General features: G+C 40.6%; 1 protein-coding gene across 1 annotated transcript in view; it reads left to right on the forward strand.

Annotated features, from left to right (window-relative positions):
* The window catches only part of LOC115505544 (pappalysin-2), a 145,149-nt gene that overhangs the window by 24,443 nt on the left and 94,773 nt on the right, over nucleotides 1-25,933 (forward strand). The window contains exons 9-10 of the mRNA XM_032591707.1: nucleotides 15,844-15,979; nucleotides 16,178-16,394. Of these exons, the coding sequence (XP_032447598.1) occupies nucleotides 15,844-15,979; nucleotides 16,178-16,394 (353 nt within the window). The remainder of the gene's footprint in view (nucleotides 1-15,843; nucleotides 15,980-16,177; nucleotides 16,395-25,933) is intronic.

Below are 25,933 nucleotides of genomic sequence, written 5' to 3' on the forward strand. Positions count from 1 at the left end.
TTTCCTCTATACCATGTTGCCGTATTCAGTCAGCACGCGTTACGCACCTGTTATATGCCAGACCCAGAATTGAACACTGGGGATAAACATGAGAACATGACATGAACAAGAAAACAAATTAAAACATGTGGAATTGTAAGGAAAGCCCTCTTGTCTTCTTTTGTTGAATTTCTTCTAAAATCTTCAAAGACAATGTATCCATGGACCTAATTCATAGGATTTATTAAGTGCATATTATAACTCGAGGTGCCATTGGGGGATAGAGAAAGAAACAGAGGGAATGATTCCTTCCAGAAAGTGCTTTGAATCTCAGCAATACAGACAACAAATGAAGCAATCTGAGAAGGAGGTGCTGTTTGGTTACACAGAGAGCCCATCAACATATGCAAAATCATATGTTCATATTTATTTTCATGGCTGTTCTAAAATGTTCCCAATTTGGAATGGTCTCACTCAGGCTGGACCGGTTAGCAATCCTAACAGAAAGTAGTTAGGTATTTTAAATATAGTATGCTTATAGTATTTTGAATATAATATTTAAAACATCAATTATAAATTATAGACCACTGCTGGAAACATGTGCTATGTGAAGCCTTTGCTGTGTAAAACCTAAAGCCTATAAACCATTATTTCCTTCTTTTCTTTGTTTGGGTTCAACTAGCCAAACACTGAGTATGAATCTTCAATAGAAAATGTATTACATATTTAATTGATTGGATTTCAAAGAGTCTGTGATACCACACAGTGGTGTGGGGATGGTGGTGGTTGAGAAACACATTTATTGATATTTTTTTCCGTTCCAGGTATCTTATTATTAATTTTCATACAAGCTCTCTATCAGAGATGTGATTTTACTCATTCTAAAAATGATTATCTGAAAACTCAGAGATGCTAAACATTTGGGATAACATAGTTAATAGAGATACAGATAAGAGCCAGATTCAAATCCAGTTTATCCCAAAATGCCACGGTCCTTCCTCTCTACCAGGAGCTGGTATAAAGAGCAAAATAATAAATATTCTAGGGTTCATGGGCCATACAGTCTCTGTTACAACTACTTACAACTCTGTTAACACTGCTGTTATAGAATGAAAGCAGCCACAGGCAGTATGTAAATGAACAAGCATAGCTGTGTTCTAATAAAATTATATGTATGAACACTGAAATTTCATTTCATATAATTTTCACCTTATTCACACTGGTTTTCTTTGATTTTTTTTTCAACCATTGGAAAATGCAAAAGACATTCTTAGCTCACAGCCCATACAAAACCAGGCAGTGGGTCAGATTTGGCCCATGGGTTATAGCGTGCCCACCTTCACTCTGGATCACGTGTCCAGTTCATACTAAAGATGTTGATAGACACTTGCCTTATTTCCACCTCATAACAGGGCCAATTTTAATTCTACTCCATAAACATTGGCGAAAATGAATAGAATATTATACTATAGAGAAGTTCAAAGCTGAATGAGTCACCATCTTTATCCTTGAGGTACATACACTGCATGGCCATGTTGCACAAATACTCCAGAAGACAAAATGTCGTAAGTCATATGGTACAGACACAGTAACTACAAAACAGACTCAGAAGGGCCTGGTGACTGGACATAGAGAGATAGAGATAAACCTTGTCTCATTGAATTCCCCCATTTATCCCATCTTCCACACTCCTCTACACACACACACACACACACACATTATAGGCCTTAATCATTTTAGTCATAACAGATTGCTTTCAGTACGGGAATACTCCAAGGTTTTCACATCTCCATAACCTTTCAGGTAGGGAGCTCATGTTTTTCTTTCTCTGTAAGTGCTTTCTCTGTTTTGTGTCTCTAAGAAACACATATTCATCTTCTAAGATTTAGCTCATGGATTATATCTTTTATAGTCTGACCTTTCCCGAACCTCTTGCCCAAGCCCCTCTTAGTGTAATCGGTAACTTCTTCCTATGCGCCTCTTCAGCAGACTCTTCCGTCACAGCGTTTGTATACTTTGCTGTTCTCCTTTCTCCATCTTCATCTGATGAACTCTAGGAACTTGTGGGCAGTGACCATGTATAGTCATGGTTTTATGTCAGGCACTGAGCACAGAGCTTCCCTGTTGTAATCTTCAGAATGTTTGGCGATTGCTTGAATGAACGATGCCATGTTAGCTTTCGGCCTTGACAATTGGGAGCATAATGGTAACATAGTGGCACCCCCTCATCCGTGTTTTCACTCTTGCAGTTTCCGTGACTGCGGTCAACCGCGGTTGAAAAGCAGATGACCCTCCTCTGACACATCATCACAAAGTCAGTAGTAGCCTCACGCTATGTCACAACGCCTGGGTCATTCACCTCACATGTCATCACGTAGACATTTTATTATCTCACACCATCACAAGAAGAAGTACAATGATATTTTGAGAGAGAGTTATTCATATAATTTTTATTATAGTACATTGTTACAATTGTCCTATTTTATTATTATTGTTAATCCCTTACTGTGCCTAATCTATAAATTAAATGTCATCATTGGTATGATGTATAGGAAAAGACATAGTATAAATATAGGGTTTGGTACTATCTGCAGTTTCAGGCATCCCCTAGGGGTCCACTGGAATGTATCCGGTGACTGGGGGGAGGCTACTTATGACACAACAAGGAGGTGGGTAAGTGGGACTGTGGGCTATGCTAGATTGAAAGGGGAGGAGACAGAGGCTAGAAACAGAGGCAGACTACCTCTTCCTCCAAAATTTTATAAAAGATGGGCTATAGTTTGAGTGAAAACCACATCAAAAGAAATTTTTCGAAGATGGGGGGAAGTTTGATCATCTTCTTTGGTTGTGGCAGGTTGGATGCTGTAGGAGTAGATTCTGAGATGGAATTTAGGTGCTTGCTTCGTTGGCACGTATACCAAAATTGAGATGGAACTTAGTGTGCCAGGTGTTTATTAAGGAGCGGCCTGGGTACCAACATCTGTGGAAAAGAAGGGAAGGAAGCGTAAGTGTGTGAAAAGGGAAGTCGAGCAACCTCAGTGACAGCTTGACCGTCCTCTCCTGCAAAGAAATAATATGTATTATTACAAGGGACAAGTGGTAAGTGGAGTAATATGGCTGTAAGGTCCTTACACTATGGATAGTAATATTATTTGAATGTAGATTGTAGTAAGTTAGATATACATATTATGATCTCCAGAGCAATCATTAAAAATACACATATACACGAAGATTTATACAATGATAAAATAACTTGATTCGCTCAAAAGAAAGCAGGAAAAGAGGAACAAAGAAACAGCTAATAAAAAACAAATACCCTCTGGCAGACTTAAAACTAAGGATGTTATTAATTACATTAAATTCAAATTGCCTAATAATGCCATGTAAAAGGTAGAGATTGTCAGTCTACATAACGTGGAAAGAATTACATACTGTTTATGAAAACACACTTTATTCTTCTTATTTAAAAATTTTTTAATGTTCTTTTGTTTTTGAGAGAGAGAGAGAATGGCCGTGTGAACAGGGGTAGGGGAGGGGCGAGAGAGACGGAGACACAGAACTGGAAGCGGGCTTCAGGCTCCGCGCTGTGAGCACAGATCCCGACACGGGGCTCGAACTCACGAACTGTTGAGATCATGACCTGAGCCAAAGTCCGACGTTTGACTGAGCCACCCAGGGACCCCGAAAACACACATTAAATACAAAGACATGCAGAATGAAAGTAAAAGTGAAAAATTGTATATCATGTGAACTCTAACTGTAAGAAAATTTCTGTGCTATGTTAATATCTGACAAAATAGAGTGTTACCGGAGGAAAATAGGGATATTTCATAATGATAAGTGGGTCAATTTATCAAAAATGCTGAACAATCTTAATTGTTATAAAATTGAATCACCTAAGAACAGAGCCTCAAAAGAAAATAATTAAAAGTTGACAGAACTAATAGACAAATAGCCAAATTCATAATAATAATTGGAGATTTTTATCATATCTCTCTGTAAGTCATTGATATAACAAACAGACAAAAAAATCAGGACAAGTGTGTAAGATTTGAAGATCATTATCAGGTATCTTGATCTACTTGACATTTGTAGAAACACTACACTCAGCAACTGCAGAATGCACGTGGTACATTCACCAAAATAGGCTATATACTAGACCATAAAATAAGTCTTAGCGAATCTGTAATGATGGTAGTCATACAGAGTACATCCTCTGACCTTTACAGGACTAGATTTGAAATGAATAACAATATGTCTAGAAGATGTGCAATTTTTTGGTAGTCAAGCAGTATATTTCTAAATAATCCATAGGTCAAAGAAGGTTTTCTGGGGAAAATTAGAAAATATTTTGAGCTGAATGATAATGAAGCAACATTTCAAAATGTATGAGATATGATTAAAATAGTACTTCCAGGGAGATTTATAGCTTTATATGTCTCTGTTTGAAAAATAAGCAGTATAAAATTAATAATCAAAGTTTCCACCTAAATTGGGAAAAGATCAAATTAAAGTCAAAGTAAAAATGTAAAGGAACTAACAGAGAAAGAGGCACAAAGTAGCAAAAACTCCTTTATCACCATTGTTATTTTACTTTCTCTGGAAATAGCAGCCAATGCTAGACTTTGAATTTTATACTTTCTGAGCTATAAAAGAAATGAAACGATAAAATGTGAAAGGGGGAAATAAAATTCAAATTATTTCCCCAGAAATTAAGTTGATGCCTGAAAAGAGGAAACAACCCCAAAATTATTTCATTTAGTATCATAGTTTATTACGAAATTAAGATGAAAGGAAATATGCTAATTTTTAAATAGCAGTCAAAGAGAAAACATGATTAAAGAAAATAGTTCCTTTACAATAGCAGTGAAGGTAGTAAAATATCTAGGAGTAAATGTAAAAAAAAAAAAAAGAGGAAATGGAAAGATCTGTATGAAGAAGGCATATGAAAGCTTGAATAAATGAAGAGTCACAAACTGGTCTTGTACAGAAAGACTCAATATCCTATGAAGGTCGACTCTCCCTAAACCCCAGACTTTGCAGAATCCCAATAAAAATTCTCACGAAGTACTTTTAAGGAATGACAAAGTTGATATTAATGTGTTTATGGAAATTTTACAAAAGTTTAACGGGGAAGGAGGCCTGACTCTGTCAAACATCAAAATATACCATGAAGTTATAATGGTTAAAATATCAACAAATAGACAAATCAGTGGAACCAGATGGCTCAGAAATACACTGAGAGAGAGACATCTATGTCAGCATGTGGACTTGAAATTAAAGTTGATACTTCCAAGACAAATGAAAATAGTGCATTCATTTCCACATATCCGTGCATAAACATAATATTATCTAATTACCTAAAATGGGTAAATCTGATGTGAACAAGTGATATCGTGATATTGGGCATTATTAGTGAGGTGGAGCATCCCTTTACAAAAATAACTGTCAGCCATCTCATGTTCCTCTTCTATTAATTGTCATGTAGATAAGTCTATTAGTTTTTTTCTAAGATTGCAAAAATATTTTTTACTTTCTTACAGTTTTGCCTTTTGAAGTTTAGCGTTTAACCTATTGAAATTTGTTTTTGTATTTAGAGTAAGTAGGGCTCCCCTTTTTTCCTCCTATATATGAGAAGCCAATTTATAATCGCAACCATTAAAACATTCCATCCGTGCCCTGATGATCTGAAGTGCCACGTTAATTATATACTAGTTTCTGGAATAGACTTTGCTACATAAGCATAACTCGTAGGGCATGTCCCCACCTTCTTCCGCTTTTGCACATTTAAAAAAATTGAGTTAGCTATTCATTATTCATGAGCACTTATTTTCTATATAAATTTTAGAATAAGCCTTAGATTCTTTCTTCTGCCTCTTGAAAAACATACTGGTATATGTGAGCCAACCTTAATCAAACACTTGATACATGTCAATTGATAGTATCATATGAGTTTTCTTGTTTGATCTATCATTATGTTGAATTGTATCGATAAGTTTTTTTTTTAGATATCAAGTTATCTTTGCCTTTGTGGAGTGAACCTGCTTGATTATTACATATCATATTTTAAATATGCTCTTGGATTTTATTGGTTAATCTTTTGCTTTGGATTTTTGCACTTGTATTTATATAAGGAATTAGTTTGTTCCTGTTTTGAATATTCACATTACACAAGCCTCATAAAATTGAGTTTTCCTTCTTGTAGTTTCTGAAACCATCTGTATAAAATAAGGATTATCTATTCCTTCAAAATTAACCCACCTGTAAAACCAATTGGGTTTGGGGTTTTTTCTTGAGGAAATATTTATGTTTGTCATTTAACTTCCTTTGATTTTTTATTAATATGTTCAATTTCTCCTTTCCAATTTTGGACTATGGGAGATTTCCATACATTTACTAATTTCTTCCACGTGTTCAAATTTCGTGCTGATAGTTGTTCATAATGTATTTTTATTTTGTCTCATCTCTGTCTTAGCTATAGTTACCCCTCCTTTTATATTGTATGTTTTTAAGCCTTCTGATTTCTCCTCTTCACTCTCTTGATTACTCATGTCTGGGTTTCTTCAAAGAACAATTTCTGCTTTTGTTCATTTTCCTCCTCTTTCTAGTCACGGTTCTCCAAGTCATGGATTTCTGTCTTTATCTTTATTATTTCCTGTCTCCCTGTTATTCTGGAATATAAGGCATATTTATACTAAAGAAATTCTTTATTGTTTCTGATATTCAAATTTAAGTGAACATCTTGTTAAGTTTTGTTTGTTTTTGCTAAATTTGGCAACACGTTTTTTAATTTAATTAGTTGAATACTAATCCTCTATTTAGAGATGACTTCAACCATCCAGAAAACTGTCCAGATTTCATTATTTAGCAAAAAAGAAAAACTCATATATAGAAGGCATCAAGTCTAATCATTACTTTGGATTCTTTGACATTTTGTTCATAGGAAAGTGGTTAGATCTCTTTGTTAAAGCTTATTTACCTTACCTAGAATTTTAATAATATTAATTTTCTGACTTTTCAATCTGCTACAGAAAAGGAGCAACAAATTAGTAGGGGAGATAGAAACTGGGAGAAGACCTGTACTCAGAGGAGCAGAATTATAAGCCCTATTTTTACCACTAGTCAGTCAAATAACCTTACATAAATCATACAGCCTTCTTGGACATCAATTTTATTAGCTTTAAAATGAGGTATTTGGGGGCATCTGGGTGGCTCAGTCAGCTGAGCATCCAACTCTTGATTTCGGCTCAGGTCATGATCTCACAGTTGGTGAGTTCAAGACCCACATCAGGCTCCATGCTGACAGTGCGAGGCCTGCTTGGGATTCTCTCACTCTGCCTCTTCCCCCACTCATGCTCTCTCTCTCTCTCTCTTTCTCTCTCTCTCTCTCTCCCCCTCCATCCCTCCCTGCCCCCTCTCTGTCTCTGTCTCAAAATAAATAAATAAACTTTTAAACTGAGGTGTTTGGACTAGATGATTCCTTCCAGTCTGTATTTTTTTTATTTTTATTTTTTCAATATATGAAGTTTATTGTCAAATTGGTTTCCATACAACACCCAGTGCTCATCCCCAAAGGTGCCCTCCTCAATACCCCTCAGCCACCCTCCCCTCCCTCCCACCCCCCGTCAACCCGCAGTTTGTTCTCAGTTTTTAAGAGTCTCTTATGCTTTGGCTCTCTTCCACTGTATTTTCATTTAAGCTTGATGGTGAACTTAAAAAAGAAAGAGATAATAAATATGAATAACAGAATTCCAGTTGTAGGCTACCAAATGCTAAGAGCAAAGAGAAGTATATCTGCTGATACCTTTAGAGCTTTGCTACTCACAGTGTGGTTGGCATCCAGAAGCATCCACATCACTTGAGAGATAGGTAGGACTGCAGAACCTCAGCTCTACTAAATCAGAATTGGCATTTTAAAACAACACCCTCAGGCGAGCTGTAGATACGTTAAAGTTTGGAGAGCACTGCCTTATAGGGTTGTTATCTTAGCATTCAGGAAAATAATTGATGTCCAAAATGAGGCCTCCAATTCACCAAGTAAAAATTCGGTTAAGTACAGGATTCCCTAGTGAAGAGGCCAGGAGCATTTATAATAGGTATTAGAATTATTTCTGTACACACCCCTGACATTTCTAAACAGGTCTTACCTTTCAAAAGAAAACCTGTTTAGAAAATCAGTCTGTGTGGATCCCTGCCTTCCCTGGGAATCCTGCAAAAACAAAGGTGACTATGTGTAACACGATTTTCATTTCCACCAGAGACTGGACTGGTGCACTGAAAGAGGAACTTCATTTCCCAGTGGCTCAACAGTTTCTCCCCAGAAGGAAAAGCACCCATTTTCCACTTTCCTGTCTGATTGCTACTTCTGTAACTTTTCATTGATTTGACACGGAAGCTTTTTCACACCCTTGACGCAACATCTTTTTTTTTTTTTTAACGTTTTATTTATTTTTGAGACAGAGAGAGACAGAGCATGAAGGGGGAAGGGGCAGAGAGAGAGGGAGACACAGAATCAGAAGCAGGCTCCAGGCTCTGAGCCATCAGGCCAGAGCCCGACGCAGGGCTCAAACTCACAGACCGCGAGATTGTGACCTGAGCTGAAGTCGGACACTTAACCGACTGAGCCACCCAGGCGCCCCCCTTGACGCAACATCTCATCTGACTCTAAGTTACATGAGTAATTGGGATGGCGATCTTTCTCAACGGGGTGTGGGGAGGCTTGCCTGGCTCCGGAGTGCACTCCTTCATTCCCTCACTTACACATTCTTGTTCCCAAGAGAAGCTTCTCCATATGCATTCCATAACACCTTCCCTCATTCTCAGTTTGTCTTGTGTGGAGTGTCCCCAGGATTCTGAGGTGAAGATTTGATGCAAGTTTATCGAGAACTTTTCCTAAGATCAACACTTGTTGGGGGAGTGAAAGAACTAGAAAGTAGTGTGAGAGGAGGGCTGTGAGACAGCCATGTGACAGCGTCGGCATCCCACACGGAGCTGGATGGCCCTCAGAGTTCTCCTACCCGTACACCACTCGCTCCTATCAAAAGGCCACTGGACGTGGGTTTCTTCCCTCTCCAGCCTCCCCAGAAGAGTGCCATGAGCTTGTGGGGTCGTTCTTCCTTGGAGGGCAGTTTCCAGAAGGAGACTTTGCCGTGGGTTGAGTGCTCGGTCATGAAGGAGGTGGTCTCACAATATCTCCCAGATTTCACAGTGGACCCCCACACCGCAGTATCCGCCACAGATTTGGTTTCCCTCTTTCTGAGCCCCCTTCTGAGTTGCACGGGCTCTTCTAACACAGAGTCTCTGCAGACTTAGCCCTGGTGTCTAAAATCACAGATGAGGAAATGCTGTTAGAAGGAAGGGAGACAACAAGCTGATTCTGATCTGAGTCCTTCCATTGACTTGCCGAGTCACACATTTCCAAATGTCTTCCCCTGGATGGTGGGGGGTCATAATGGTGCTCCCTCTTCATTTCCCAAAATGACAACTTGACTTCACTCTTCCAAAAAGAGAATCACATAAGCCCATAGTGTTTATAGCTGTACTTGTACTATGAAGGAATATAACATAGGATATCAGCTGAGTTTTGACCAAAGCCAGGGAGACAGGCTTGGATGTGGGAAGGAAGTCAAACCAGGTTCAAAACTGTTTCCCATTCTGACTCACATCGTCACGTATGGAGACTACTGAGACAGGTCAGTGGCAAGATGCTAGTTGCCTCACAGCCTCCCTTCCTCTGTTAGATTTGGATGTCAGGTAAGATCCCCTGAAACTGTGAGAATTAATCTCTCTGCCCTGTCAAATTTCTTAAGTCTACAAAGGTAGCAATATTATTAGGGTGGGCCATATGAAATTGCCAACATTTGATAATTTTTCATCTACAAAAAAGGCATATGGTTCAACCAATAGTGCAAGCACTTTTTATCGATTTATTAAAAAAAAATTTTATAGGGGTGCCCGGGTGGCTCAGTCGGTTGAGCGACCGACTTCGGCTCGGGTCATGATCTCACAGCTTGTGGGTTCGAGTCCCACATTGGGCTCTGTGCTGATGGCTTGGAGCCTGGAGCCAGCTTCGAATTCTGTATCTCCCTCTCTTTCTGCCCCTAACCCACTCACATTCTGTCTCTGTCTCTCTCAAAAATAAATAAACATTTAAAAAAATTTATAATGTTTATTTATTTTTGAGAGAGAGAGAGGAGAGAAGGAGTGTGGGTGGGGAGGGGCAGAGAGAGAGGGAGACACAGAATCTGAAGTAGACTCCAGGCTATGAGCCATCAGCACAGAGCCTGATGCGGGAATTGAACCCATGAACCGTGAGATCGTGACCTGAGCTGAAGTTGGACGCTTAACCAACTGAGCCACCCAGGTACACCAATAGTGCAAGCATTCTTAATATGATTTCTGTTGACCCCTAATTGGACTACAAATAGCTTTTAAAGGGTTCTCGTAGCTTTCAGAAATTGTGGGAATTTCCCAAATTGTGGGAAACTTTTATGCCTAAGTGTTTGTGTGACTTCGTTTTGGGGGAAAATGATGTTTTCCCCACTTTTGTTGACGAGTGTCAACAAATTTTATTACGAGTTTGTGACTTCCTGCTCACCCCAAATTAAGAAGCATTGTGTAGTCAAAAGAATACAGAACTTGAAGGTAGGGAAACCCAAATTCCTACCTCTCTAGACTTTAGCTAGAGGAAATCACTTAACCTCCTCAAAGCCTACTTTCCACTTCTATGATATGACTTTTTGTATACTGGGGATATTATAGTACAAAAATCTCCAATAGGAATAAAAACCCAAGGAACTTTATGGAGGCTCCAGCAAAGCATGTGAGCATACTTGGCGCGCTGTAAAGTGCTATACAAAGAGAATGTAGTGTCCTGTTCAAGGGCCTCCCCTGTCTCTCTGGAATCAGGATGTGCCATAGAGGAGTGAAAAGGAGAGGCGCAGAAAAAATAACAACCCAGTAACTAACCAAAAGCATTTAAAAACCTCAGCGAAGATTCTTTTCAAGTTTGTGGTATAGTTTCAGGGTCTGCTATCCAGTGACCACCACAAAGGATGACCTGGAAGTCAAAATGCTTGGCTTGGGAGTATTACTGAGTGTGTCTGTACCCAGTAGGCAGACTGGAGAGGGGTTTCTTAAGCCCAAACAGTTCTTCACTACGGAACATTCTTTCAATCTTACCCTTCACCAGTGGCCAGAAGTTAGATCCAGTAGTTAATGTCAAGGCTTTGGATGAAAAAGGCATTGAGTGTGGTGGACTGGTTTTCCATGTCTGTATGTGAGTCAGTATCTGTCTGTCTGTCTCTCCAATCTGTTTCTCTAGTTCAGAGTATTTTGCAGTGGATTCACTGAGCTCATTTCACTGGCAGTCCCTCTATCTTGAACACCATTCCTTCAGTCCTGAGAATCCCTTGCTTTTCTAAAAGATTCTGCCTCCTTTCTGACATCTAGCTCTAGTTTTTCTTCGTAAGAGCTAAGTTCAAATTAATCCCATATTGCTAATGTAATACAAGAATGCGATCTCCTTGCTAACACGAATAATACAGTATTACGGATGAAGCTAATCATCCCCTTGACCTCTTAGCGTCTTGGATTTTTCTCTTGGGGTGTGTCCGGTGCTCCTTTTAGATCTGGATTGTTCTCCAGGAGGTGAACTGTCTGGCACCCTTTATCCTGAAGGGGAAGCTGTTCACACAATGCATTTGGTGTGGTGATTAAAGAAGTGTCACACCATAGTGGCAAAAGTGGCACAGGGGTAGAACAAGTAGAACTTCACGTTGCCCACGTACCTGTTCCAGCCGATACCTAGCTTTTACATCTAGGAACATAAAACTCATTATGTATTTTGTATAAAGTGAAAATAGTGTGGACTATAATACTATATTAAAATAGCTGTGATTTAGCTGTGGGAAAAGCAACTTTTAAAAATATCTTTGGGGCGCCTGGGTGGCTCCGTTGGCTGGGCAGCTGACTTCGGCTCAGGTCACGATCACACAGCTCATGAGTGAGTTCAAGCCCCATGTTGGGCTCTGTGCTGACAGCTCAGAGCCCGGATCCTGCTTCGGATTCTGTGTCTCCCTCTCTTTCTGCCTCTTCCCCACTCACGCTCTGTTTCTCTCTCTCTCTCAAAAACAAATAAACATTAAATTTTTTTTTAAATATCATCTTTGATGCTTAACATCACTCATCATCAAGGAGAGGCAAATCAAAAACACAATAAGGTATCACTTTATGCTTGTCAGAATGGCTAGAATCAAAAAGACAAATAACAAGTATTGGCGAGGATGTGGAGAAAAAGGAAACCTCGTACGCTCTCGGTGGGAATGCAAGTTGATGCAGCCACTGTGGAAAACAGTATGGAGGTCCCTCAAAAAATTAAAAACAGAAACATCATATAATCCAGTAATTCCACTAATGGGTATTTTCTCAAAGAAAATACTAATTTGAAAAGATATATGTGCCCCTATGTTCATTGCAGCATTATTTAAAATAGCCAAGATATGGAAGCATCCCAAGTGTCCATGGATAGATGAATGGATAAAGAAGATGTGGCATATAAATACAATGGAATATATCTCAGCCATAAAAAAGAATGAGATCTTGCCTTTGCAACAACATGGGCGGACCTAATGGGTTTAATGCTAGGGGAAATAAGCCAGTCAGAGAAAGACAAATACCATATGTGGAATTTAAGAAATTCCACAAAATAAATAAAGAAGCAAAGGAAAAAAGGAGGGAAACTAAAAAACCAGACTCTTCAATACAGAGAACAAACAGGTGGCTGCCGGAGGGGTGGTGGGTGGATGGGTGAAGATAAAGGGGATTAAGAGACATAAACTTCCAGTTACAAAACAAATAAGTCACAGCGATGAAAAGTACAGCATAGGGAATATAGTCAATAAGATTGTGAAAATGTCGTTTGGTGACAGATAATGACTAATCTATTGTGAGCACTGAGTAATGGGTGGCGTTGTTCAATCATGTGTTGTATGTTTGAAACTAATGTAACACTGTATGTTAAGTATACTTCAATGAAAGTCATCATCTTTAAGTAAGGAATACACCTTTACTATATATATATGATGTATTTTTCATGGATTCCATTTATAGAGATATACTCTGTATCAAAAGCCTTGGATATCACCAGTGTCTATAGAAGTAGAACCTGGAATACCAACTCACATTTCTACATGTGCCAATTTAAAATAGCATATGTGAAATTTTTCAGCCGGCAGATGTTGGAAAAGCATAATTCCCCGTGCACCAAAATATATAGGTGTATGTTTAATTTTGAAATTTTTTTCTTTACTCTCATCTTTCTGAAGTACCAACAAAATAAAACACACTTCTCTTTGGAAATAAGAATTATTTCATGAATTAATTTATGAACATTGAGTTCTTAACTAGATGAGAGCCACGGTCTAACCCTTATAATAGCCTCACGAGACAGGTAGTAAGTCTGTGTTTGGGATGTGCCAAAGAGGAACTTTAGGCTCAGAGGGGAGGGACGGACTGCTCGGATTTCACCAGCTAGTGAGGATGGAGCTAAGAGTCACTGAAGTTTCTGCCTGGCACCCCCCTCTCCAGAATGGTGAACTTACTTGGGTCTTTTCATCCTGGCTCAGGTTGGTGGGTATGCGCATATGTGCACATTCAGGCCAGTCTCTGCTTTAGAGGCTCCGATAGTTGTAGGAGAGTTCATACTTTCTTCACGTCTAGTGGCTGCTGTGGGGCATATTCGGTATTCAGATGAAAACAAAGTTCGGTTACCTCTCCTGTGTCACTGGGAGAGGAAATGCCTCAGATTCAGTGTCTTGTACTCCGATCAAACCCTTGTCTCTTTTTGCTTTGTGTATCCCAACATTCCTGTGCCTGTGTCTCCTTTGTAAGTCTTACCTGTGGTTTCCTACTTAAGCCATGGCCTAGAAATCCTGGCATAGCCCTTCCCACAAATCACAGCACAGAGACACTGCCACCAGGAGCAGGCTGTACGGTTCAAAGTGATTTGGTTCAAAGACCCTTAGAGCAAGGAGGCACATTGCCAGGAGATGCAAAATGAGTTGGAGGTTTTGGGCATGGGCCCTCAGGACAGAGAAATCCACACCATGAGACCTGCCCCAACTAATTAGTTTCAGGTGGGTGGTGTCTATTTTGGGGCCCAACAGAAGGTGGGAAGACTGAGCGCCCCTGTTCCTTCTTGAACCCACCCCACTCTTCCAGTCTGAGGCCTACAGAGGTAAAGCCACCACGTACTTGTTTGGACTCCGTCTGTTCCTGTCTCAGGAAACGACCCAGAACTTTTTTCCAGTACTCAGGTCTCTTTTGTGGTATAGGAAAAGGAAGAGGTTGTGGGAGTTCCCAAGGGACTTTGATGTCCTTTGCCGCTGAAGTTGAGGGCTTTGCGTTAGGCTCTTGGTTACCTTATGGTATGTTTCATGTCTCGCCCTCATCCAGCCAGGGACAAAGGACCTCGTATTGCAAGCTCTAACCTGTGGGTCTGGATGTTTCTTAAGTTATAAAGGAATATTTATTACTTCAAAGAGGGGAAATGAGAAGGGGGAAAAGACACTGTAAAAAGAGAGTGTGGCTGGTCTTTGCCTCAAAGGAGGAGAGGAAGAAGGGAGAGCTGTGTTGCACTGACCACTGCAAATCATAAAATCACCCTAATTGAGCCAGCAGTGCAAACGGACACTCTATAAACACACCAGCAAGACTCAGGAAAAATCAGCCTGCACACAAGGAAGAATTCTTGGTAAAATGGAAAACATGTTTTACTCTCCTCCTCCCCATTTTTAGAAGAGGTAGGTCCCCACCAGTGGATACACCTTGCTTTTACCCTGAGGACAGTTGTCCTGGAGCTTCATTGCCCTTGGAACCAGATAAAAAGCTACAGAAATGCACACAGAACACTGTAAGGTCCAGCACCAGAATCTAGTGATGTAGCCATCATGGAATACCAGGCAAGGTAGGGATTTACGATCAATAGAAATTCAGCATAATATTGAGCTAAAGGACATAAAGCAACACTAGAATTGCTGCATCAAATAATTTCAACGTGGAAAATAAGCCCTCCCGGTCATCCCCCGAACTCTAAGGTGTTTTCTTTTTTGATTAAAGGATTTTCGCAGACGAAACTCCCATAGTTTACTTTGGAAGACAGTTATATTGTTAATCAGCCTAACCATCTAGGAATATTCTTTATAAATAACTGAATATCCGAGGCCTCGGTGTTGGCTTATTTTTCAGCCATGGGTAGAGTTGGGCATATACGCTTGGGGCACCAGCAAAACTTCGTCAGAACAAACGGTTCGTCAGCTTCTAGTCTCAGAAACCATAGACTCCACAGTAGCCTCTAATGTCATAGTTCGCATGCTAAGTGAGACGTTCGGATAAGAAGTTTAGGGGGAAGACAGGGTGATGGGGAAGGAAGAACTATGTTTGGAGCTAGGCCAGTTCACAGCAGTATGTTAGCTTGGTGAGTCTTGTCCACTTCTCCCACTTTGGAGATGTGGTATTGGCTCGCTGTGCAGTGATTTATTGTCTCCAGCAATGGTCCCTTTCAGTGATCTTTTTGAGAAATTTAAAGAAAGACAGGCCCAAGTGAAAAAGGAACAGTTGAAGTCAAAAATCTCAGAAAAAGATGGCAAGTTCAGTAGCCGCAAGTTAATCTTTTTTCATCTAATGTTGATTTTTGGTGTGAACCTGGATATCTTTCTGTGCCTACTCCGTATTTTTCTCATAGGTAAAGGAGAAGGGAGCTCTTGCTTTATAAACGGTGAACTGAGGAAATGTAAAAGTAATGTGACACATCCCTCGATACCCCTCTGGAAATAATGGCTTATACCTATGTGTGCTTATGCCTAGGTGTGTTTCAGTAGACCAGGAGTGGCCACAACAATTTTCATTTTCTTGACATCTGATGGCCCGGTACTTGGAGAACATCGGCGGCCAACAGTGACTGTTCACCTGACTGATGTCAGTGGGAACAACCACTCTCTTGGTGAGTCTGACAATGGTCCCTTTAGGGCTGCTAGGGGATAAGCCAGTAGACCCCGGAGTCAACTAGGCTTCCGTCCCTTACATTGTCCGGGACCCTGCCTGGAGTACACAGCTATCGAGAAGATAAAAATGAATGCTAGATATGGAAACACAGTGCTGTATGGGTGGCTACAATATCATTCATCTTATTTCTCTTCAGGAACCTATGAACTGTCATGCCAGCATAACCCGCTGGTTATCAATGTGAGCCATCACCCGAATGTCCTCTCCCACCGTACCTCCTCAGTGCTGCTGAATTTCTCATCCCCATTGGTAGGCATCTCAGCGGTGGCTCTAAGGACATCCTCCCATATAAGTTCATCAACTCTCAATAGCTGCATCCCAGAGCACGAGGGACAAAATCATCAGGGACAGAGGTACAAAGTCCCCTTTCTTCCTTTTTGTCTTTCTTTTTCTTGTGGCTGTGAAATACTACTATCATTTCCATACATATGATTTTGTTTTCAGTGGGTGCTTGATCACTAAAAAGTGGGTCTAAAAACTACTAAAAACACATAAGAAACAAGTAAAGAACAATTTGTGGAAGGCACACTTGGTTTTCGCATTTTGCTCTTCTTTTCTTAGCTGAGCATAATTTTTTATGTTAATATTTAACATCTTTACAAGGTCTTAAAATCTTTTTTACATATAAAACCGCTGCCTTCACATCAGCATTGTTGTATAAACTGCCAAAAATTTTCTGCCAAAAACTCAATGTTCCCTAAGCAATGTATATTTTTCCACTTGTTCCCACCTGGACAGTGTATGCAGCAAGTTGAACAATTAGTTTTCAAGGCATGTCATATAATCAGTTAGAGTTACATATGGAAATCAGGACTATGTTATCTACATGGGTCTTTCTGTGGACATCTGTGATGGTCATCATTTACAAGAGGTTTCCTGAACTCTCTGCCTCAGCTAGCAGAGGGACTATACTTTTATAATGTTGGTGCGCCCAAGGGTGGCCCGAAGGTGGGAGAGAGCATGCCAGACAATAATCTGTGCTGCAGTTGGGCTGGATTCATTCTATGAGTGGTCTCATCAGTTGAGTGGGACTCTAGGTAATAGAGCTCATTCCCTCAAGGAGTCAGGTGATTGGGATCCTAGTCACAAAAGCTGGGGTTCCAGGCAATGCTCCATCACCAAGCAGGAGCTCTGATACTACTGTGCCCCACCTAGGTATACCAGAAACCCAGCTTTGATTAGGGAATAGCAGTAGACATTAGCGTGTAATATACCAGTTATCTTTTGCTATTTAGCACATCATAGTAAAATTTAGTGGTCTATCACAGTTTCTAGTGGGAGGAATTTGGATGCGACTTAGTTGAGTGCCTCTGGCTTAGAGTCCTTTACGAGTTTGCCATCAAGCTGTTGGCCAAAGATACAGTAACCTAAAGCCCAAGAGGAGCTGGAGATTTCACTTCCAGGCTCGCTCATGTGGTGATTGGCAGGCCTCAGAAGATCTGCATCCAAGCTCAGTCACATAGGCACTAGCGGTAGGCGTGCTCACATAGGTGTGGCTCAGTTCCTTACCACGTGGGCTTCCTCATAAGCTGCCAGAGTATACTCTGACACAACAACTAATGATCCGAGAGAGAAAGCGGCCATGGGGGATGAGTACATAGGAGACCACCCCAAAGGGAAGCCAGAGTCTTTTTATAACATAATGGTGGAAGTGAAAATCCATTCCTTCTGGCATATTCTTTTTATTAGATGTGAGTCAGTAAGTCCAGCCTGTACTCAAGGGGAAGGCTTTGCATCATCAGGGCATGAATCACTAGGGGCCATCTTAGAGGCCATCTACCACGTCCAGTAATGGTGGCTTATGTTAACTGAACACTAACTGTGTGTGCAGGTATTGTTGTAAATGCTGGAAAGAGAGAAGCAATAAGGGTTAGAGTCTGGATGATGGACGTTGTGATGTTAGCTCATGTGCAACTCTTAAGTAGTCTCATTGAGCAAACGTCTTCACATATTAGCACAGGAATACAGACTATTAAAATACTGTTGTTTACCAGAATTCTTGCCTCTCTCCTATGTGTTTTCAAAGTATCTCCTCTATTGGCTCTACCTCTGGCCTCAAGCCATACAGAATTTCTTTCAGGTCCCTGAAACATGTGTTCTTGAGGAGCTTCATGCCTTTGCACATTATGTTCCCTACTTTCTTGAATGCCTTCCAGCCCTTCTTCTCTTCAACTCATACTTCATCGTCAGGATTCACCTTCTTCTGTGCAATCTTGGCAGATTCCTTGCCTGTCTCCGTAGGGCATTGTACACAACCTACTCTCTACCGAAACAGCTCTCACGTTGGGTGGTGACAATTTATTTCCTCGTTCTTTTCCACTAAGCTCCGAGCTCTCTCTAGTGGAAATTCCATGTGGTGTCTTTCGGCACCTAGCAGAGAGCCTGGCACATAGTAGGTATCAGAAACTGCGCTGAATGATAGTAACAGATTTTAATCTCTAAATGCTGTATGGAACAGAACCGAACAAGCAAACCAAAAAAAGTGATAGAAGTCATAGCCTCTCTAGACTCAAGGGACAAGAATTTCCCTCACCATCATGGCCGTGAAGTTCTGACAAAGAAGTTGATTAATTGTGATCACTGCTGCTAGTTCACTTATTTTCATTTGGCACTGTGGGGAAAAACAAGTTGTATACGCGTGCATGCAAACCAGTAGAAATAGGATATGATTCTTCAGTTTACACAGAGTGTATCTGGAATGCAGAAGCGTTTCCAAACCACATGTGACTGACAGGAGCCATGCAAATTGGCTTTCCCTCCTAGCCAGCAAATCAGTGCAACATAGTAAATTTTGATACGCAGGGAACCTGAAAGATTTCATATGTTTTCTTTGTGAACAGATTTAAAATCCTAATCTCTATATATACTCTCAAAGAATAGGAGTATTTTGTTTCTTTATATCAATCCCGACTGTAGATGTGGATAGATCATAATATGAAACCCTCAAATTCTGGGCATAGTGAGAGGGATTCCTGGCTACTTCATTCTTACCCCTTATGACCTGAATTCCATTAATACTAAAATGGGCAAAGGAGAGCTGACAGATGCCTGGCAGTAGAGGATGTGTTGTCCATTTCGTATTTAACCATTAATGACCAGTGGCCTCTCCCTCCTATAGTTCTGCATCCTTAAACCAGCCTGACTGCCCCACAGAATCTCAGCTGAAGGCGAATAAACTTGTCTGGCGCTCCAGTGATCTTCATGATTCTCACCTTGGACCCTTTAGCTTTGATCTGTCTCTTCATCTTGTTTCTTGTTTCGCTGTGATGGCTTCCCAATTTATGACCCTTTGGGCTTAGTCTACTGGTAATGAACCATTAGTCTTGAAAACCAAGTTTAGTATTCTTGGTTTTGGCCACTAGTGCTCCCTAAGAGCTCAATTCACTCCTACTCTCTGGCTGTTTCTAGCTCTGGTCACTTTAGGGAGAAGTCCTGCGTAACCTGCCGCAGCATCCCATGAGTTGGAGAATCAGGCAGACCCCCCAACCGTCCCAAGATCGGGTTGATGGCTTTAGGGAATGGGAACCACTTTTGTGATTAATGCATTGGGAATTGGAGTGTGCCTGCCCCAGGTATAATCCAGGCACTAATAGGTTACTTGGCCTAAATGAGTGGATTTGCTTCCAGAAATCTGGACTCTAATTTAATCAGGACTCTTGTTATCTACTTTGGAAATTCACATAATCAATTCTAGAAGAATTTACAGATAGACAAGAATTGCTGATGGGTGTGTGTTTTCTCCTACAACAGAATTTTATTCTTCCAGTTACATGAACAAAATATAATGGAAACATTGATTGTAACTTCTCTGCCCCTGCAGATGGCAGTAGATTCGTCAGATCCCCTAGTGTTGAATCTTCTGAAGATGACCTTGGTCTTCTTCTCCAGGGCCTGGCTGATTACAATGGTTGAAATTTCTGACCGCTCCTCTCTTTGCAACATTTGCACTTTCCCTCTTAATTGATTTTTCCATCTACCTTCTCTATAAAAGGTTGCAGTGTAATCTCCCAAATAACTGTGCTTCCCTAACTTTTCCTTGTATTTCAAGCAGTTCTGGATTTTTTATAATTTGATGTTACAGAATTCTGTGCATAGCTGCTTGTGACTCTTTTATCTTTATTAAGATCATACCTTGTGCCAACCCTTTTGCCCCATTAAATGCCTTTGGCTTTGTATTCTACTTTGTCTGGAATTTAAATTTCCATTCCTGCTTTCCATTTGTTTGTATTTATTTGATAAATATTGGCATTTCTTTTATTTTTAACATTTCTCTGTCTTCACTGCCAATGAGCCCGGGGCAGATTGTTGCATGGCAGTTTATTCTGAAAATTTATTTCATGGTCCCCAAGCCTCTAGAAGCCTTAGAACCCTGCAGTGTTTTTACCTTTGGAACATTTATCTTCTGGGATTCCATGGCCTTTGCCAGTGGCTCTCCCTCAACCCCCACTCTCTTCCCATCTCACTGGACCAAGACCCTTATCCTTCCTGACCTGATGTCTTGAAGTCAGGAAAGGCTGATGAGGACCGATGGATAAAGAACAGATTTATGACCCCTGAAAAGCAGTGCCCAGTTTTCCGGTCTCAAGAGAAGCCAGAGAATGAAGAAAGAATGACCCTTTCCCTCTCTTCTTTTAGTATGGCTCTATTCCTTATTTGCTTTTTTTTAGGAAAAAAAAAAATGCATGCTTTGGCTTCCAATGATGTTTCTCAATTCAACTCCAATACATTTTGGAATCAGGAGGGAATCCACACAGATTCCAGCTGTCAGTCTTGGTTTTTGATATTGATAAGAGTTTTCATATTTTTTTCTGTATTGTCGGAATTTAAGTGGGAAGCCGGGGAAAAATGACCTCATAGCATTCTTGTGAGATTAACCGGGGAATGATCCATGCGGAGTCTGTCGCACCACGTAGCCCCAGGCAGGAGCACCGCCCATGGTGGCTTCTACACCACTTCTCATCTTTGTTTGTCTCCATTCTTCCTTCTACAAGGTGTGCCGCTAGCACTTTGTTGCTTCCCAGCTCTAAATCCACTCGCAGCATGTGAATGTGTAATGCTAGAACAGGATTTCATTAATATTTATCTTTTGTTGGCTAATGCCACGTTCAGTTTTGTCAGGAGAGGGTTATGGAGAGACAGTGCAGGAGGAAGGGCTTGGCTTCCCGCTTTCAGTGCGTGTTCTTCTCTTTTGCTGCTATGACATGACATGTGGTGTAGAGAACAGCTTCCATCAAGTATCGCAGCCACTTGGGCTCCCAGGGTACTTATTTCCGGTTGGCTCTTCATCACCCTTGACCAAAGGTAATGCTTGTTAAGTATTCTACTGTGTATTATGGATTGCCAGCCTCCCATTTCTCATTGATAGGAGCTTCACATACTCAAGTCCATAGGTACAACCAAACCGATCCCCTAATCCTACCTTTGTGAATCTATCTCCTGGTACCATTTATAGTTCCATTGTATGCCAGTCAGGGTCCAGTCAGGACGTAGTAATTAGAATAGGGGAAGTTTAATATAAATAATTATTAACTACAAAGGATTAGCTACTTGGGGGTAAAGAGGTCCCTAATGACTAGAAGAATGGTGGGTAAAGGAAGCAACTATTCCATTTAGGGACGAGGGAAAAGTATCGGAGGAAGGAACAAATGTGGAAGTCTCCCCACCTCGGGCTGTGATTTGGATCCCATTAGGGAGGGCGCAGAGAGAGCACACTGGATGATAGGGAAGTTTGCGGAGGTTTTGTGGGCTGGACCAGCAATCAGGAAGCCATCCGCTGGGGTGCTGATCAAAGCTTATTAGGAAGCTCCTACTGGGTCCCTGTTGGGGCTTCTAGGAAGCTGCCATTGGGTAACTGCTGAAACTTTTTGGGAAGTCATCCGCTGGGCATTGGTGAAATGTTCTGCGAAGTCAGTCACTGGGGTACCTTTGAGACTTGCTGGAAAGCTGCTCTAGGGTGCTGGCGAAACTTGCGGAGACGTGCAGGGTGTCGCGGAAACTCGTTATGTGGTGAGCACCATTGGATTGACGCTCTGTCAGACATCAAGTGCAGCAGAAGCCGGGAGAGGAAAGCGTGTAGAAACCAAGAAGAAAAGCCCCTTCTTCCTCCAAGTCTCTCCAGTTAACATCTACTGGGAAAGCATGACATCACACTAACTGGCAAAAGAGCACGGTGAATCTCTAGTATCACAAAGCGGCAGGAAAATTCTTGTCAGATAACCCAGAAGAAATCCCTTTGTACTCTTTGCCTTTTCTGTTCCAGTTAAGATTTCCTTTAAGTCCCTGGCTTGAGTCCTCAGACCACATTTCACTATAACTTCTAAATAGATTGACCTAACTAAAAATGCATATTTTCTTTTTTTAATGTTTTGAACTTCTCTTAAGTCCAAGGCAAACATGAAGTATAAATACCTCATTAACTTATTCAGTATAAATACACATTCTGATTGAGATGGAAAACAAGTAATAGATATTCATAAATATAAAATTGTGGTGGGTTCTGAGGTTTACCTTAAACTATAGCTTATCAATGCCAAGTATTCTAATCTAAAATTGAATGGGATATTAATCTTTTCAAATGAATGTCCTTGTAGAAACCTGAGTTCTTTCTTCTGTCTCTTGTTCTCATGCTCATTTTTTCTTGTTAACTATATATAGTCATGCTTTGATCCTTTTTATCGTTGTGGATAACTGAAAGTAGACTCGTGTGACAATTTAGGTCTAATAGATATGTGTGTGAGTGTAAGCATACACGTTGTGGATGCGTTGTTGTATTTTTCCTCAAGTAGAAGAAAGTTTTTGAAAAGTACATACATTGATTTGTAAAACCACTTATTCTGTATGGTGTGTGTGTGTGTGTGTGTGTGCGCGCGCGTGTGTGCGCGCGTGTGCATGTATGTCTGTGTACAGAAAGAGATGGACTATTCATTATTCAAAAATACTTATTATTAAGTGCCTACAATGTACCAGGAATCATTTTTCAGTTAAGGAAACTAAGACTCAGAGTCTTAGTCCCAATTTACCTTATTTGAGATTAGCAAAACTAAGACTAGAATCTAAGTAATTGGTTTTTAGTAAAGGAAAGTTCTATTATACAAATGGAAAACTGTTTCAGAAATATACCCATGTCTTACTATCATCCAAGAAACCCTGCCACCTTCCCTCAAACTATATTTGGGAAAAAAGCACAAGGGAAGAACAATGATTCTAAGAGCAAGGTCTTCTCATAGAAATTCCCCTGTCTTGGTAGGTGGATTATCTAAGCAACCCTCTTAGCAGAGGATGTCCCCTCGATTGTCCACTATCTAGTTACACCACATCCATTTTATCAGGAATCCACATCCATCCATATCTATTCCCAAGTCATTTTCCCTTATTATAAGCCTAAGCCACCTTCAAGGCTGTCTTCTCCATGGCTCAACTATGAATTATTATAATGAATTATTATTCATTAAAGTTTTAAAAATCTATATTCTGATTCTTTTCATAATGTTATATAATTGAGAGTTCATTGTTTTAGCAATTTTGGTCTAGTAAAACGTGGTTATATATATTGTAAGTGTGTGTGAGTGTGTGTATTTCACTTTATGCAAGACAATTTTTTGGAAAAGGTTCATGTGTATTGATTATATAACTAAATTTTAAAATGATTTAACTTTTTAAATGATTGGGCCATTCAAAAGGGTACTGTTTTTTAAGTAAAAAGTATTTTTGTAAAGAGCACTGTCATCCCCAGATTTTTTCTACTTTCTTTTTCTCTTTTCTGTATAAATCTGCATTTTCTCTATTTACTTAGAGCAAACTAAGCATGAACACATAAAGTCTGAGTCAAGAAAACGTAATGAACACACATACTGTGCTCTTGTATGAGTCTATATTCAAAGCAACAACTCTTAGAATTTACCTTTTGCATTAAAACATTTGCTATTAGGCTGTTATTGTGGATACGTGTTGGAGTTCAGCCTCTGACTCTCCTATACTTAACGTAAAAATACACGTATACATAATTAACATACCTGCCACATTTTGTCAACCATGCTTGTGTAAAGAAGACGATCAGGTGATTTTAAAATTGGGTAATCCCATGGGGCACCTGGATGGCTCAGTTGGTTGAGCATCTGACTCTTGATTTTGGCTCAGGTCTTGGTCTCATGGTTTGTGATTTCAACCCCTGCATTGGGCTCTTGCTCCAGCAGTGTGGAGCCTGCTTGGGATTCTCTCTCTCTGCCCCGCCCACACACATGAGCTAGCTAGCTCTTTCTCTCTCTCTCTCTCTCTCTCTCTCTCTCTCTGCCTCTCTCTTTCTCTCTCTCAAAATAAATAAGCTTTTAAAAATGAGTAATCACAGAACAATGTGTATCTGGTTTGGTTGGGAAGGTCTCAGGATGCATAACACCTGCAAATTTATGGACATGTGTACTAGTTTAGTCAACTCTGTTGTCTCTGGCAGTCTCTAAAGATTCTGTTTCCTGAAGCTGGGGCTGCAAAACTGAATAATCCAGGGAGAAAAATCAATTAGTTATCCCTAATTTCCTGTCTGCAACTTACGAACTTTGGTAACATGAGGGGCTAATGCTATCTCAGGCTGACTTACCCTAGTTACCTCGTCTCTTTTGACTTCCCTTTCAATGAAACCCTCGTGCTGTGACAAAAAAGATGGCTTTGGCCTTAGAAAGTTATTCTTGAGAAGATAGAGGTGTTGCCGAGAAGAGAGAGCTTGCATCAGTGAGTCAAGTACAGAAGATTTCTGGATCACCCTCTGTTGTCCTTGGAAAATTCACTATAGACATGGAATTCTGGTTGGGGGTGGAGGGATGTGGTAGAAAAGAGAGCAACTTTTCCATAGAACTTCACTTTTATGACTTTAATTTTTTCTTACATGTATTTATTTTTGAGAGACAGAGCACAAGTGGGGGAGGGGCAGAGAGAGAAGGAGACACAGAGTCCGAAGCAGGCTCTAGGCTCCGAGCTGTCAGCACAGAGCCTGATGCGGGCCCAAGCCCACGAACCGCGAGATCATGACCTGAGCCGAAGTCAGACGTTCCACCGACTGAGCCACCCAGGCGCCCCAAACTTCACTTTTATGACTTTAAAATCCCCAGAGAAGTTCTGGAAGGAAGCGGCTGTGTTTTCCATTTGGGAGATGTTGGGACTCAGGTGTCAAAATATTTCTCCTTGGTTATTCTGTAGATTCTGGGTAGATCTGGGTCTAGATTACAAGGCCTCCAAGCCCCAGTCCAGGGGCATGCAGCCAGAGCACAGCTCAGTGCCTTGGCATTCCATCCCCGCTGTAATCAGTTTGTGAGCTTGGCCTTGGTAATAGGATCATTCCATCTCTATTATCCGTCATTCTGCTTCATGCTTCATTATTCCCTGGAACCCTTATTGCTGCTGCTTTACCGATTCCTATTGTGCTTCAGTTATTTGGAGCTCAGATTTGAAACGCCAACCCTTTCCCTTCCTTCTCTGCCTGGATTGGGCCTCTGTAAACCTGCCGGGCCTCTCCTTCGCCTGCTCATTTCTATGTAGAGCATTCAGATATCCCCTCACTTTTGATAGCTTCACAAAGTGAAGAGCTCCTTTCTTTCTTTCTCTAGGGGCTACAGGTGAGAGCATTTGCGTTGGCTCCTCATCTTTTGTTTGTAGCAGAGGGGTTGCTTTTCATATTCCAGGATGATGGGAAGTGTTCTCTCTTGCTGGGAAAGGCACTATAGAAATGAAATATGTATTGCATTTCTACTCTTTTGATTATCTTCTTCCCCAAAGCAGTTTAGCAAATTAACACTGAATCTGTTTTTGTTTCTTAAGCAAAGAAAGAATTATAGCTGCTCAATTGTTCCCTAGGTTTCTTGCCTAACTTCATTTTCCCGGAATGATTTGTCCATAAAATAAGAGG

Source organism: Lynx canadensis, chromosome F1 (assembly GCF_007474595.2).
Source record: "Lynx canadensis isolate LIC74 chromosome F1, mLynCan4.pri.v2, whole genome shotgun sequence".
Classification (NCBI taxonomy): domain Eukaryota; kingdom Metazoa; phylum Chordata; class Mammalia; order Carnivora; family Felidae; genus Lynx; species Lynx canadensis.